The sequence below is a fragment of the Gasterosteus aculeatus genome, chromosome 6 (assembly GCF_964276395.1).
Source record: "Gasterosteus aculeatus chromosome 6, fGasAcu3.hap1.1, whole genome shotgun sequence".
NCBI lineage: Eukaryota > Metazoa > Chordata > Actinopteri > Perciformes > Gasterosteidae > Gasterosteus > Gasterosteus aculeatus.
The window spans coordinates 20,133,441-20,149,544 of NC_135693.1; the positions used below are offsets into that span (position 1 = coordinate 20,133,441).

The 16,104-nt window shown below is 43.2% G+C and overlaps 1 protein-coding gene and 1 long non-coding RNA gene across 4 annotated transcripts in view; both read right to left on the minus strand.

The window, feature by feature from the left end:
* Positions 1–2,788: 2,788 nt before the first annotated feature.
* Positions 2,789–8,489, minus strand: LOC144409453 (uncharacterized). Its single transcript, XR_013467896.1, has 5 exons — positions 8,346–8,489; positions 7,408–7,533; positions 7,241–7,333; positions 5,815–5,956; positions 2,789–4,776 (listed from the first exon to the last, which is right to left on the minus strand). It is a non-coding gene; the product is annotated as an uncharacterized LOC144409453 (long non-coding RNA).
* Positions 8,490–9,956: 1,467 nt separating this feature from the next.
* anapc1 (anaphase promoting complex subunit 1) overlaps positions 9,957–16,104 on the minus strand; it is a 28,367-nt gene continuing 22,219 nt past the window's right edge. For all 3 annotated transcript variants that reach the window (XM_078104333.1, XM_078104332.1, XM_078104334.1), the window contains 9 exons: positions 15,750–15,836; positions 15,509–15,626; positions 14,049–14,126; positions 13,524–13,591; positions 12,864–13,002; positions 12,563–12,649; positions 11,486–11,774; positions 10,548–10,679; positions 9,957–10,428 (listed from right to left, as the gene is read on the minus strand). In XM_078104333.1, coding sequence (XP_077960459.1) covers positions 10,304–10,428; positions 10,548–10,679; positions 11,486–11,774; positions 12,563–12,649; positions 12,864–13,002; positions 13,524–13,591; positions 14,049–14,126; positions 15,509–15,626; positions 15,750–15,836 — 1,123 coding nt within the window. In that variant the 3' untranslated portion in view covers positions 9,957–10,303. The remainder of the gene's footprint in view (positions 10,429–10,547; positions 10,680–11,485; positions 11,775–12,562; positions 12,650–12,863; positions 13,003–13,523; positions 13,592–14,048; positions 14,127–15,508; positions 15,627–15,749; positions 15,837–16,104) is intronic.

A 16,104-nucleotide genomic window follows, 5' to 3' on the forward strand; every position in this document is an offset into this window, starting at 1 on the left:
CGAGATGTTCAGAAGATCATTATCGGGTTGTCATGTGACCCGCTGGCTTTCAAAGTGATGGACCAATGAGGTCGTAGGGGGTGTGGCCCAAATGTGAAAGACCTTTAACTTCTGAAGTTATCACCAAATATTCACATTGGTTTTACTGAATAAAACTTCAGCTGCTCTCATTCGCTGAATATTTGCTTGTTTTTCCAATTTCCATCAAACTTTGGATTTACAAACGAACAAACTCCTCAGAGAGTTTAAACTTGACTAATTCCAAATGTGGGCAGAAAGATCTTGTTTTACACTCTGATGATGAGTTTTTGAAAAACGTTGCCGTGACAACGTGGTCTTCGCATGAAGGGTCAAGGAGATCTTGGAGCGTCCTGGAGATGCTGATGACATCACAGGACGTCACGTTCCTCGCCCTGACCGCATGGAGGTGATCCAACGTCTTCTGCTGGTCTTTGTGCAGCAGGACCAGAAGCGCTGTGAGCTCCTGATACGAAGCCACAGGCGCAGGTTTGAATCCCACAGCTGCTTTAGGTTCTTATGTTATGTTGTTGTTGTTGTTGTTGTTATGGTTCCTGTATTAGAACGTAATCATTGTTTGTATTGTTGTTATTCTATCGTAACGTTCCAGCTCAATGTGTAATAACGTACAATGTCATTATAACATGAACATATTCAAATGATTTGTGTTTAAAAGCGTTGGAAATAATTACACACACACACAGACACACACACACACACACACACACACACACACACACACACACACACCACCCACGGAATGCGGCGCAGACTGAAACCATAAACATGTTTATATTTACTCATCACTGACATTTGATGTTTGAACTTCAGAAAGATTCCAAACCAACATGTAATCAGAGGATCGATTAAACACACGCGTGTGTATAGAATGTACATTAAAGACACGTTTAATGTATCTGCTGATCAAGTAGAAGAATACATCATGTATGTATATTTATGTGTATGTATTTATATATATGTGTATTTATATGTATATATATGTATGTATGTATGTGCATGTATATGTATGTATGTATATTTATATGTATGTATATGTATGTATATATATATGTATTTATATGTATGTGTATGTATGTATATGTATGTATATATATATATGTATTTATATGTATGTGTATGTATGTATATATGTGCATGTATATGTATGTATGTATATTTATGTGTATGTATTTATATGTATGTGTATTTATATGTATATATATGTATGTATGTATATTTATATGTATGTATATGTATGTATATATATATGTATGTGTATGTATATTTATGTGTATGTGTGTATGTGTGTATATGTATGTGTATTTATATGTATATGTATGCATATATATATGTATGTGTATGTATATTTATGTGTATGTGTGTATGTGTGTATATGTATGTGTATTTATATGTATATGTATGCATATATATATGTATGTGTATGTATATTTATGTGTATGTGTGTATGTGTGTATATGTATGTGTATTTATATGTATATGTATGCATATATATATGTATGTGTATGTATATTTATGTGTATGTGTGTATGTGTGTATATGTATGTGTATTTATATGTATATGTATGCATATATATATATGTATGTGTATGTATATTTATGTGTATGTGTGTATGTGTGTATATGTATGTGTATTTATATGTATATGTATGCATATATATATGTATGTGTATGTATATTTATGTGTATGTATGTGTGTATATGTATGTGTATTTATATGTATATGTATGCATATATATATGTATGTGTATGTATATATATATATGTATGTGTATGTATATTTATGTGTATGTGTGTATGTGTGTATATGTATGTGTATTTATATATATATGTATGTGTATGTATATTTATGTGTATGTATGTATGTGTATGTATATTTATGTGTATATATGTGTGTGTGTGTATATTTGTGTGTACAGTGAGGTGAGTGGGAGCTCTCGCCGCCCCTCAGTTTCACTTTGACTTTGGATCGATTGAGTTGAGAACCAAACGAGTGAAGAAGACGACGTGAATCCTCATGACGGTTTGAACGTCCATATAACAAACAATAGGTATTATTTCTAGTATCAGAGTAATTGTACTGATTTGTAACTTTTTCTATTTCTTGTGTCACGATTGAGTTTCACAAACGCTGCTTTCTACTTATGACATAAAAACACCTGTGATGTGACGCAGGTCATCGCCATGGCAACGTAAAGAAAGGACTACAAGACGCTCACACTGAGCCTTCATCCAAGTCCGTCCCCACAAACAATTCAATGTAAAGAGAAAAAGCACTGTTGATTATTGCTGACGTGATTTCTGCAACATGAGAAGTCATATGACGGGATGAACACGGAAAGCCTCTGAGCTCCTAGTGAGCTGCAACATGAGAACATGAGAACATGAGAACATGAAAACACGCCGAGGCTTTAAAACCAAACTGTTCCAATGTGAAAAAAAACAGATTCTGTTTCTTCTCAAAAACAAAAGCGAGAAGAAGTTTGTGGTTTCATGCTTCACTATTCAGGGAGATGAGTGACAGGATGAATGCAGCAGGTGACCTTTAACGTGTGCGTGTGTTCCACTTCACACACACACACACACACACACACACACACACACACACACACACACACACACACACACACACACACTCAGCAGAATAAGAGCAGTTGCTGTTCACACTCGTACTGTGATGTGAAGTTGTTAATGAGGTTAAAGGGTTCATTAAATATGAACTAACACATTAAGCGCTTACAACACAGAACTTGAGCATAATAGATGATATAATTATATATAAATAATGCAGAACATAATAAATCGGAGTTTAGAATCCAGAAATTCTCTTTAAAACCAATATTATAATAGCTGTTATAATACAGGACTTCTGTGTAATAACTATTTTAAAAACTAAATAAAGAACATTGAGAAGAGCATCAATGAACTCAAAGCCGTGTTGTTATTATTATTATCATCATCATTAATAAAAGAGAAACTCACCACAACGATATAACCAATAATAGAACGTATGATGCCATTTGTTTGTTTTGACATCACATGTTAAATATTACATATTCCATTTATTGTACATGTATTTATTTCTGCCGAGTTAAAAAGTAAAAAAACAATGAAAACATTTAAATACTGAAGACAAAACTTCTAAACTTAGAAACCCACTGATCCCGGATCAGAGACTTCAAACCTCCCACAGGCGTGAGTCACAACGCAGATATGAAACCCGTATAAATATGAATATGAAACTGTGTTTTCAGTCTTCAAAGAGAATGAAATTCATAAAAGCTGAAGTGGATTCCACAACTCGCTTCTTCTCCTCTGAATCTTAAAATATTCAATATTCATATTTTATTTTGCTTCGCAACTTTAATCACTTTTACAGTTTTTAAAATTACAAATTGCATTAACCATGTCACCTTAAAAAACTAAATCTTTTTTATTTTATGACATTTTGATGATATTTTAATTTTCAAGACGTATTTCATATCACTTGTTTGGGATTTATGTGTATTAGATATTAGAACAGCTTCTGTCCACCTGTTTTCTTCATTTTGTCAAACAATAAAATTGATCAAATAATTTAAAAATGAATATTCACACAAGTTAAGAGTAATAAAAGTATGTATTTAAATGTCTAATTTAATTAACAACCGTGCATTTGATCTGCAGCTCATTAAGCCTCAATGAATCACTAATAGAATTAATCTGAAATACCGAATTATCGTACTACATTTTCAGCAGTTCAAGAACAATTTTTTATTATTATTGATTATGAATTCATGTTTAGATTTTGATTTATTCTTGTGAAGAGACGACGAGTTTCAGCACTTCATCGATTAATAACGGAGTGTGATTATTAATATAATCCGGGTGTTGCTGTTCATACATAACCTGATTTATTTACGCACATTTCTGTTTAGTTATTTATGGTCCAACATATAAATAAACACACGTGGAACGACGCTTTGTTTTGGGGAGAAATCACACGTGATCTGTTTATAACAATAATAATGATCCGGTTTTTAATAAATGAATCACTAGAATAAAAGCTTAAGAACAAAACCGACGATGCATCAAACTGGAAAATAAAGATATTGAAAAGTAAAAAAGAATTATCTTTAGTTTATTAATATACGTTTATTAGCGATTAAACTTGATTTAATGTCAAGTGACGCGCAGTGAAGGACGGAGTCTCCCTCTAGTGGAGAAACATCGGAACTACGTCACAGAGCGGTGACGTCAGTTCCCAGGAAGCACCTCATTTATTAATAGACTATTTATGCACGTGTAAACATTCATCATAGGTGTGATTAGTTGTATTAAATGAAATAATTAAAATAAATCTTTTGTCACAAAGATGTGAATAAAATGTGAATTTCACTGCACGGTTTCTCTCCTCCTGAGATGCATGTCAATGTGAACTTTAACCTCTGAGAGGTGGACCCTGTTTCTGCGAGTGTCTTTGAGGACAGGGACATGGTTTCAACAGACTCCATTCACAGAAACAAAACGTGTCCCCCCCAATAAATCAAGCTCACCCTTTATTTCATTTCTAAACTTTGACTCATCAGAGAACTGGACTTTGTTTTATTGGAACTATAAATCTTCCTAAAGCATCATTTCCAGGTCACAACACAGAAGTCCCACAGGGCTCCGTCTCAGGGTCCCTCTCAACGCGGTTCCAGGTCCAACCTAATGCGTCATCCTTCGCACAACGCTAACGCCGCAGCAGGAAGCAGCTTTCTGTGAAATGAATATCACATCGGGGGTTTCTGAGTCATCCACAGCAGCAAATCCCACGCCTACCCACGATGCATCGCTCTCTCAGCCGCAGACGTGATAACAAAACTACCGGCATCACTTCATCAGGCCCACAGGTGACAAAAAAACACAAGTTTACCGTAAACAAGTGGGAGTTGGGGGGGGGGGGGGGGGGGGGCTGTGAAGCTTCTTCTGACAACATCTGGAAACTATATCGACTATCAGCAGTGACAACAAGAGCACAGATGTATGGATGTGTATGTTACATTTATTCAACGTTACTGTTTATTAACATTGACGTTCATTCAAATTATCACAAAAATGACCTCACGTTGATTCTTTGACCTCTGTGGAAAAGGTCACGTGGTCAAGGAAAGAGTTGCTGAGGAGTTAGGAAAGGACAGGTGACTGGACGGAGACGCGTGTCGGTGACGTCAGCGTCTCCGATGCTTCACGTGTTGTTAGCGTGACTCACGCAGACACACAAACAACCGGGTTCAAGGGAAACCTCATTAACATACTTACATTATTTCTCCTGAACGGACCAATGACACGTCACCATTTAAATATTGTCGACGCAAGGAATTGTGGGACGGAATTATCTCCTTTCCTTTGGTAAAGGATGCTCCAGTGGTTCCTATGCTAAAGGAGCTAAGTGAGGACGAGTAGAACCGCTCTTATCATCATGGGGTCACTTCCTGTCTCTCAGTGAGGAACCTTCCTGAGGACATTTGACAATCCTGGTCCAGCACTCAGCTAGCTTCAGCTACCTGTTAGCTCTGTTAGCTCGTGTGCGGCTAGCTAACCTCCAGGGAGCACTGAGGGAACTTATTCAGTCCAAAGTCAGACCTCCATGTTTCATCCCAGAACCAGAACCATCTGGCTGTGAATCCACCGTGACGTTGTCCCTCAGCCATCGATATCATGCACAACATCAGAGAACCAAACCAGCAGTCCGGACCAGGACCAGTTAAGAACACAAACCGGAACCAGTTTAATTCATGAGAAGTTTGGACTCACCTCTTTGGAGCAGACAGAAGCTTCCAGTCCAGAGTAGACAACAGGGCCTGTCCCAACGTGTCCTCACGGTTAATGTGGTTCTGATCCAATGTGATCCAGATCTGATGAAAAACTCAAAAGCTTCATCTCTTTGTCTCTGATTCTGTGGACAGAGACAGAGACACATCCATGTGACGTGTCTCCTCCACCGTGTGCGTCATCAGTCAGAACAGATGATGAAACACGAGATCATGAAACAGACCAAAAGGAACCGAGTTTCAGGCTCCGCCCCCACTTCCTCTGCTGGGAACTCACTGGGTCTTTACTGGAAACCAGTGGGTCTGAGTAAGAACTGCACCCAGCTCAGAGAGAACACACACACACACACACACATACATACACACATTATATACACACACACACACACACACACACACACACACACACACACACACATACATACACACATTATATACACACACACACACACACACACACACACACACACATACATACACACATTATATACACACACACACACACACACACACACACACACACACATATATACACACATTTTACACACACACACACACACACACACATACATACACACATTATATACACACACACACACACACATACATACACACATTATATACACACACACACACACATACATTATATACACACACACACATACATTATATATATATACACACACACACACACACATTTTATATATACACACACACACACACACACATTATACACACACACACACATTATATATATACACACACATTATATATACACACACACACACACATTATATATACACACACACACATACATTATATATATACACACACACACATACATTATATATATATATACACACACACACACACACACACACACACACACACACACACACACACACATACATTATATATACACACACACACACACACACACACACACACACATACATTATATATACACACACACACACACATGCTTATGCTTCTGCGTTTAAGAGTCCCTGGCGTGTCTTTTCACACCTCCTTGCGTCTAAAGCTTTGCAGCGTCCTGCAGCAGCAGGCTGTGATCGGTCCACTGACTGCGTCCTTTAGAGTCTCACGTCTCCGTCTTCACAGCACAATACGGCCGTTATTAAGAGGAAGAACGTTTACGAGAGAACGGATCAGACTGAAGAGCTTTTGAGGGAAGAAATGCGTAAAGCTCTTCGGTCTGATCCGTTCTCTCGTAAACGTTCTTCCTTTTAATAAACGCTAGTCTAGAAAAATGGGTCGACGAAAAGACACGCAAGGGACACGCAAGGGACACGCAAGGGACACGCAAGGGACACGCAAGGGGCTCTGGAAACCCCCATAGCGTCCACCCCACCGTCAACCCCCCCAATGTCTAAGCCACGGTTACACACTTGAGAGGAGGCCTCATGGACCGGTTACTCTTCACAGACACACAGCTGGGTTCAGGTCCAGATCCAGGATCAGGTCCTGGTCTCTGTTGGATCCTGGTCACACATGTAGAAGCAGAGTCAGTGGGACATGGAGGAGACTGGAGGACAGTTGGAGATGGTCCTCTCACCTCTGAGCTTTGGTCTGGCTGTCATGTTCCTCACACAGAGGAGCTTCAGAGGGACGGACTCCGTCCTCTGGGTCCTCAGCCTGATTCATAGCAGAGTCCACAGCTTCAGACCTTCACACCAACCTGCTGGGAGAGCTCACGTGTTCTTTATCTTCATCAGGACAAACACACAGAGCTCATCCACCTCAACAATGAAACTCTCACGGGACACTTTGTGTTGTTGTCTGTTAAAGTTTAGACTTCTGGAGAAAGACAAACGTCCTTTTCCTTCTTTAAACCCTGTTAACAAGAGACGTCATTATAAACGCTCATCCTGTAAATGTCGTGTTTTACCAGGTGAACATGATCACTCGTCTTCCAGCAGATGGCGCTGTGCTGTTTCTCCTCTTGATGTCCTTCAGAGTCCAGAAGTCAGTGAAACAGACCAGTAAGGTGACACACTGGTTACCATGGCAACACGGGAAAGCTCTCTCCTGATGGACGGTTCACTTCACCATGTGATCAGTTAGTAAAAGGTCGACTACAAGCTGCTGATCAATGAGAGAAAAACTGAAGACTGAAGAAAACAAACAGTCACAACAAAGTGACTAAATGTGTTTAAAGCAGATGAAGAAGTGAACATGAAGCTTCGTGGACTTAAAGGACTGAAGCAGCAGGTGAGACAAACAGAGTCTCTCAGGTGTGTTTCAGGAACAAAGGCCCAGGTGAGCTCTGTGGTCCCTGCTGGGTCCTAGTGCCCCTCCGTCTGCTACCTTCCCCTCCTCATCAGTAACAGTCCTCACAGACCCCAGATCAGACTGAGCTCCTCTTCTTCATCATTCAGACCAACAGCAGCTCCTCTCTGCCTGCTCACACAGGCGCCATCTTGTTTCCCAGCTTTAAACAATCACACGTCCACGACCATCGATGATCATTCATCCAATCACAGCTCCACTTACTGATCTTGTAGACATGAAGTTCCTCAGTGAGCAGCTCTCTTCTGTCCTCAGCAGGTCCGTGTAGAAAAGGAGCTCCGTGCTTCACTTCAGCTTCCAGGTGACGCAGCTTGTTAGAGCTTGTTGTTCTTCATCACAGAGGGTGTGTCCTCACGTCACCATCAAAGTCCAGTCTGACTGGTCGACTGAGTCTCTGTCTGAGCTGTTTACAGGGTCAAAGGTCATCGTGCACAGAATCCTCCTCACGGCTCAAACGAGCGTCTTTCAGGATCAAAACCAGCATCTGTGGAACGACCCTTTCTCCTTGTAAGGAGTTGCTATGACAACGGACTGGATGCTGTAGTCTGGACCAGACGGTTCAGAGCAGTGATTCTCAACTGGTGGTTTTTAGTGGGTCGCGGGTCTTTGGCTGGGAAAATAAAACTTACCAGCTGGCTTTTTTGTGTTGTCGTACGTATTCTGTCTCAGGCTCAAACTGCACCATATTTTCATTAAATAAATTTGAGAAGTTGAGAATGTTCCTGGATTTGGGTCGCGGCTTGTCATTAAGGGGTGATGGTGGGTCCCGGAGTTGAGAACCAGTTGAGAACCACTGGTTTAGGGGACCCGTCCACGCCCCCCTTTGTCTCCTGGTCTTCTCCTACATGGAGACTAGTAGGGAACACGTGATGAAGCAGGAACCTTTGTAACAAATGTGAATAAAACATCCACCAAGACAACAGAGTCTGAGCGGAGTGTTTTTATTCTTCACCCACGTGGATGAACCTGTTGGTGCAGAACAACTTCAGGGTGAAGCTGCAGGACAAACCTTCTCCACCAGCAGCTTCGTCACAAAGCAGCAACTGAATAACTTCAAAGTTAAAACCAACAACGCAAAATAATTGAAATAAAGGTGGATTTTGATGATTAGATCTGTCATCTAAAGCAGCTTTATTAAATGAACTGAAATCAGATCTCCATGTTGATGGATTTGAAAGCCTGGTTCTTTAGAACCAAACCAGCAAAACGATCCAGCCGGTTCTCTTAAGCGTGTCAGGGCCCCGGTTCTCATTCAGAACCTCTATCTGAAGTTCTTAACAAGTTTGGAGTAATTACAGTGGGTGATTTTAACATGTGGATGTCGGGCGGCTTTGGTCCTCATTGTTGGATTCAATTGAGTCACTTCATCCGCCGCATCGTCTCTTCGGCTGCGACTCGCTTCGCGTCCCGGCGGCTCCTTCGACGCGGTCGAGGGACGCAGCCCTCGAGGGGCCAATGTGGACGATGTCTGATCCTCTGAGGCCAGCGGATCCTTCTTGTAAGTCAATGATTCCTTGTCTTCAGCATTGATTGGACTCTTACAGGAAGTGACGTCATAACGGGTCTTTCCTATAAAAAGGTTCATCAATGAGGAGACATGAACTGATCAGCTCAGATGAACCGGAGCAGGTTCAGGTGTTTCCATGTGTTGCTGTGGTGATTTAGACAAACCTGCTTCAGGGAACCGATAAGCTGAACTACATCATCTCATCCTGAAAAGATCCGGCTCAGTTATCCACGTACGAGGACCAGGGGTCAAAGGTCTGCTGAGGCTCGTGTCCTCGTTCTGAGAGATTTACTGTTTCCCAAAACTACTTTTTATTAAATCTGTTTTATTGTGACTTTTAAAAACTTTTTTGTCTCTGGATCTTCTACCCAAAGGATCTTTGAAGACAACATCACCGATACAAATGTTACAGTACAAAGTACGAGACCCAGGCCGTCCCCCTCACCTGACCCCCCCGTGTGCTGCTTCTTACAAACACCAACATGTAATGTGAACTTCGATGACATGAGAACGGCGTGTTCATGAGTACGGCTCTTCTCCCTTTTAATGTTCTCTCAACCTAACTTAACAACGTTAGTAATCACAGGCTGAGGAGACATTTGTCTCCTCGGTGGTGCAGACGGAACCCCTGAGACCCCCCCGTCCCCCACGGGGATCAGAAGGCCTGCAGAGGGAGGCCAGAGGGGGAGCAAGGCAGTACAGGAACCAGCCTCAGCAGGTCCCTGAGGGGGATCCCCAACCGGGCGCTGCGGCACAACAAGTCCCCCAGGGAGCTGCAGCCTGCAGGGAGAGAGGGCGGGGCTTCAGACGGGGTAAAAGCAACGTCAGCTAACGCTAGCATCGGATAAACAAGCTCAGCTAACATTAGCATCGCACGTGTGTGTGTGTGCGTCTCTCACCCTCCAGCGTTGTGCGTGTGGTCCTCAGACTCGGGATGGAGCGGTACACCAGGAAGCTGGCCAGCATGACGGAGCGGGCGGCCTTGGGGAGGGCCTCGCCCCTCATGTAGGACCTCAGCACGGAGCTGTTGTCTGGGAGAGAAAACACAGGAGATGTTTCCATCTTTAAACCTTAAGGTGTCTGTAGAAATGCACTAGAATCACCATTAAAATGTTTATGTGCTGTAGAAATGTTATTCCCTCACCAGGAGAAACCGTACAAAACAACACCGGCTTGTGTGGAAGTTACTGCATTACAACTACAAAATGAGCCGGGATAATAAATCAAACAGCAGCAGTTTAATGAGGCGTGATGGAAAGAGTAAATACGTGGTGTCCTTTGTTCGTGACTCACTCGCTCAGACATGAACTGTTGCAGACCAGCTGTTGGCTTCTGTAGACAAATATAGCGTTTAACTATTTTTATTTAATTGGTTTTATTGTAACTTTTTCGGGTTCTTCTGTAAGTCTACCCAGAGGATTTATGAACACAACAGAACCTTCTTTTTATGTCCCTTGTTTCCACCGATAAGCCGCATTTCAACGGCATATCATGAACGTCAGATTGCTATGAATTGTGGGTATTTTGCTAGAGATGGTACGACGTGCATCAACTATTAATGCACGATATTTAGCATGAAGCTGATCTCGCTCTCTACTTGTTGGTCATAACAGTAAACAATCAATAACTTCAGAGTTTAGACCCGCCCCATTCCCTAGAGCTTGTGATTGACAGGTCTCCATGTACGCAGCCTGGAGCACGGTGATCACTTTGACGCTTCGTCATGATAACGCCCCTTCAACTTTGACCCTGGTGCTCAGGCTTGTGGGTGAGAAACAGCCAGAACATCCTGGTACTGAAGTTGCCTCCACCCGTCCTCCTCCACCTCCCTGCTCACCGGCGAGCCAGCGGTCCAGCGCCACGTCCACCATGTTCTTCATGACGGGCAGGAACTCGGAGGTGAGCAGCGCGTCGTGGCGGTTGGCCGCGCCGCGCCGCACCCGCCCGTCCCACAGCTCCACCACCAGGCGCATCTGCCACAGGGGGAAGGTGTGCGGGGGGGCGGCGCCCCGACGCAGCGCGCCCACCGCCTGCTCGATGGCGATGTAGGTGGGGAGCATCTCGGGACATTCCTGCGTTACGCATTCGTACAGCATGGCGGAGAAGAGCACCAGGGTGTCGTCTCTCTGACACACACACACACACACACACACACACACACACACACACACACAGTTTAAAGGTGACCTCTGTGTTTCGGGTGCAGAAGTAGAAGCTCACACCGAGTGATAGAAATCAAATGATAGTAGAAACGTTGAGTGTAGAATAGTAGTTTGTGTGATGTTACATATTCGTTATTACTTTAACATGTTAGAAGTGAATTCAATATGAATAAACACAATGTAAATCATATAAACACTGTACACATCAACATTCTGTCACCATGTGAACAGAATGAACCGGGGGACGGATGCTAGTTTCCGTCCTTTATGGATTTTCTCCCCAAAGAGGTTTTTTGGGAGTTTTTTCTGCTGTCAGGCAGATGATGAGCAACTGAATGTAAGACAGCAGGTTGAGGCAAATGTCTTGAGTGTTGGACCACATGACGTGTGAATGTGAGGGACAGAGAGGACAGATTGTGATTTTTAAATGAGTTTAAAGTTAAAGTTCACTCCTTTGATTCATCGTTTCCAGCCGGGACGAGAACAAAGGAGTGAGACAAACGGACCCCTAACAATATACAACTTGATGTACCTTTATGTAACTTGATGTACCTTTGTGTAACTTGATGTACCTTTGTGTAACTTGATGTACCTTTGTGTAACTTCATATAACTTTATGTATTTTTGTGTACCTTTATAGAATGTTATACTTGTATAATCACAAATGTTTCCAGCTGTATTTATAATGAAGGTCAGGGTGCGTTTCATTTGTTCACCTGTAATGGTTCTACCTGAGAAACACTTTTACTCACCTGTTGGAGTTCTTCTGATGTTTTGCAGAAGAACTGGGCGAAGGAGACCAGCGCGGGTTCTGAGGTGAAGGTGGAGATGGCTTCAGGCTGCGTGAGGACGTAGAGAGGAACATCGTCAGGGGGACAACAAACAAATGCACTTGTTTTATTCACCCTGCAGAACCTGCAGGTGCAGCCACAGCAAACACGAGGCCCATCAGGACTCATAGAGGTATCATAGATACACGGGTCCTGCATGGTCTCGTCTCCACTGCAGAGCCTCCACCTGGTTAGGGGGCTGTGAGCGGAGGGTGGGGTTCACCTTGAAGGCTCTGACTCCTGAGGCCCGTTGGTTGACGGAGGAGGCCAGCAGGCTCTTCCAGCCCTGAGGGTCGTCCTTGTAGGGTAGCTGGCCGGCCCTCAGCTTCACGTACAGAACTCCGTCTCTGGAGAGGATGGACCTGAGGGACAGAGCCTGCATCAGCACCCGAGTCCTTACATGATGTCGTCACCGGGTCCTTACATGATGTCACAGAGTCCTTACATGATGTCACCGAGTCCTTACATGATGTCACCGAGTCCTTACATGATGTCACCGAGTCCTTACATGATGTCACAGAGTCCATCCATGATGTCACCGAGTCCTTACATGATGTCACAGAGTCCTTACATGATGTCACCGAGTCCTTACATGATGTCACAGAGTCCTTACATGATGTCACCGAGTCCTTACATGATGTCGTCACCGAGTCCTTACATGATGTCATGTTGGGATACTTTGTAATAAAAGCTCCTTTTTCATTGTTTACATCATCAGAACTGTTTTATTCTGCATTTCACAAATTTCTGTGTGTTTGGGCTTAAATATGCAAATATGAAAGTGGAGGGAACAATGCTGAGAGGAGGGTGTGTGTGTGTGTGTGTGTGTGTGTGTGTGTGTGTGTGTGTGTCTCACTGGTCTAACTGGTTCTGAAGCACTTACTGTAGATGATGTGTTTCTCTGCTCAGGTCCACACACAGCTCCCAGTACCTCGGACCCTTCACCTTCACCTGAGCCCACGAGCACAACAGCACAGACTCAGAGCACAGGGTGCGTTTGATTTACATGCCTTCATATAATGTTTTTACTGTGTGCTTTTATCAGAACTTCTCCAGTCATCCTGAGCAGAGAGGGAGCTGCACTCAGCTATATATATACACCTTTATATACATATGAATTCATATATACATATACATATATACATACTTGCAGGCACGTGCACAGACATTTGGGAGGCAGGTGCTCAAAGCAAAACAAAAAGTGACCCATCTCCAAAATGATTCAGGAGATTAAAAATACTACTATTAAAACAATAAAATAAAATAAAACAAAGTCATTTTTTATTTAAATATTGATGAATGAAGAAAAAAATTGGGCACTTTTCTCATCCAGGGCAAAAGGGCAGCTGCTTGGGCACCGTTAAGGCGTCTATCTGTGCACGTGCCTGCATACGTGTGGACCCTTTACCCGTTTGAGGAGGTGCAGCTCGGGCAGCATAGTGGGAGCCATCAGCTCCACCGTCGTCTCTTTGTACCACTTCGTCTCCTGAAACACACACACACACACACACACACACACGCACACGCACACAAACACGCACACATTTACATCGACATCTCAGGAACAACTGCTCCAACTACGTGAGCCAATCAGATGGAGGGAGGCCTGAGCCTTCGTCTGATTGGTCAGAATCTGAACTGTGATTCCAGGTCTGATTGGATGAAAGAGGAACAAAGTTGTGTTCACTTATTGGTGTGAATGTTTTGGTTTTAGTTCACTTTAAGTCTAATAAAGTATATATCGATCTTAAGCTTCAATTTGTTCATTGAAATAACCTTTTTGTATTGTTCCATTTAATTAGTTGCATTATTGCAGAATACTGAAAAAAATGTTTTTCAATGTATAGAAAAGATCAATATTCTTTATAAGCACAATAACAAAGTATATGTTAAATTTTCAGTAACTTAAAAGCCTCTAATGAGTTAAATTAAACGCAGAGCTTCTTTATGTTTATTTATGACACAGAAATACAAACATGAAGTCGTCCTGAAGTTATTAATCTCTACTAATCCTCCTGATATATAAAAACACGTATAGATGCACACAGAATAACAGCCTGTTTCAACAGTTATTGGCTATATTTCTCATGTCTTTGTATTTGTTTAGCAGGAACAAATTTTAGTCCCTCTGTCCTCGTCCTTCTGGACGTCTCTGCTGCATATGACAGTCAACCACCAGATCCTTATTTCCTCCCTTCAGGAACTTGGTGTCTCAGGCTCTGCTCTCTCCCTTCTCTCGTCCTACCTCGACGGACGCACCTACCGGGTAACCTGGAGAGGATCTGTGTCAGAACCTTGTCCTCTTACTACTGGAGTTCCTCAGGGTTCCGTCCTGGGTCCCCCCCTCTTCTCGCTCTACACCAACTCTCTCTGCGCTGTCATTCGCTCACATGGCTTCTCCTACCACAGCGATGCTGATGACACCCAACTAGTTCTCTCCTTCCCTCACGCGGATCTCTGCCTGTCTGACTGAAATCTCTCAGTGGTGTCCTGCTCCTAAATGGTGGAAGGCGGTCTCTGAAGACATCAGGACCACAGAGAGCCTTCACATCTTCAGACTAAAGACACACCTCTTCAGACTCTACTTCCACTAACACACTAACTACCTGCACCACTTACATTGGACTTATAATGGTTCTCATCTACAGCAAGTTGTAGATGTGCTTATTTGATGAAATGGCACCTTCTTGTTTCTTGTTTCTTTGAGTTTGTTTCCTTATGGTTGAAATGTACTTGATGTAAATCGCTTTGGATAAAAGCGTCAGATAAATGACATGTGATGGAAAAGTATGTCAGTAATGTAATAAGTTGCTTGCTGAACCAACAAGCGGCAGCAGCATGAGCTGGAGGCGGAGCCTGACGACTCACCTGGTAGGTGACCTCCAGCAGAGCGTAGCAGGGCTTCAGGGAGTCCACGTCCACAGGGACCAGCAGGCGAGGCTCTGCAGCCAGGACGGCCAGGTGGCGCAGGGCCTGCAGGTGGTAGCTGCAGACACAAAGGGGACACTCGGGTCTGTGACTCACGCCATCTACACTTGATGAGGTCATCCGCGAGGGGCGTGTCCTCCAGCTTCACCTGTCTGTCCGTGTGTGTGTGCGTGTGCCTCACCGGTTGTCGGTGCTGTGGGCGGGGAAGTGAGGGTAGAGAGCGCACAGCAGGGCGGCGATGGCAGAGTCTGACGTGCTGAGTGTGTATCTGAAAGAGAGCAGCGGAAAAGACTTTCACATCAACTATCAGCTTCTGAACCAACAGGAGTGAGTGAGAGAAGAGTGAGGGAGTGAAGAGTGAGGGAATGAAGAGAGAGAGTGAGTGAAGAGTGAGGGAGTGAAGAGAGAGCGAGTGAAGAGTGAGGGAGTGGAGAGAGTGAGTGTGAGGAGTGAAGAGAGAGTGAGTGACGGGTGAGGGAGTGGAGAGAGTGAGTGAGTGAAGAGAGTGAGGGAGTGAAGAGAGTGAAGGGTGAGGG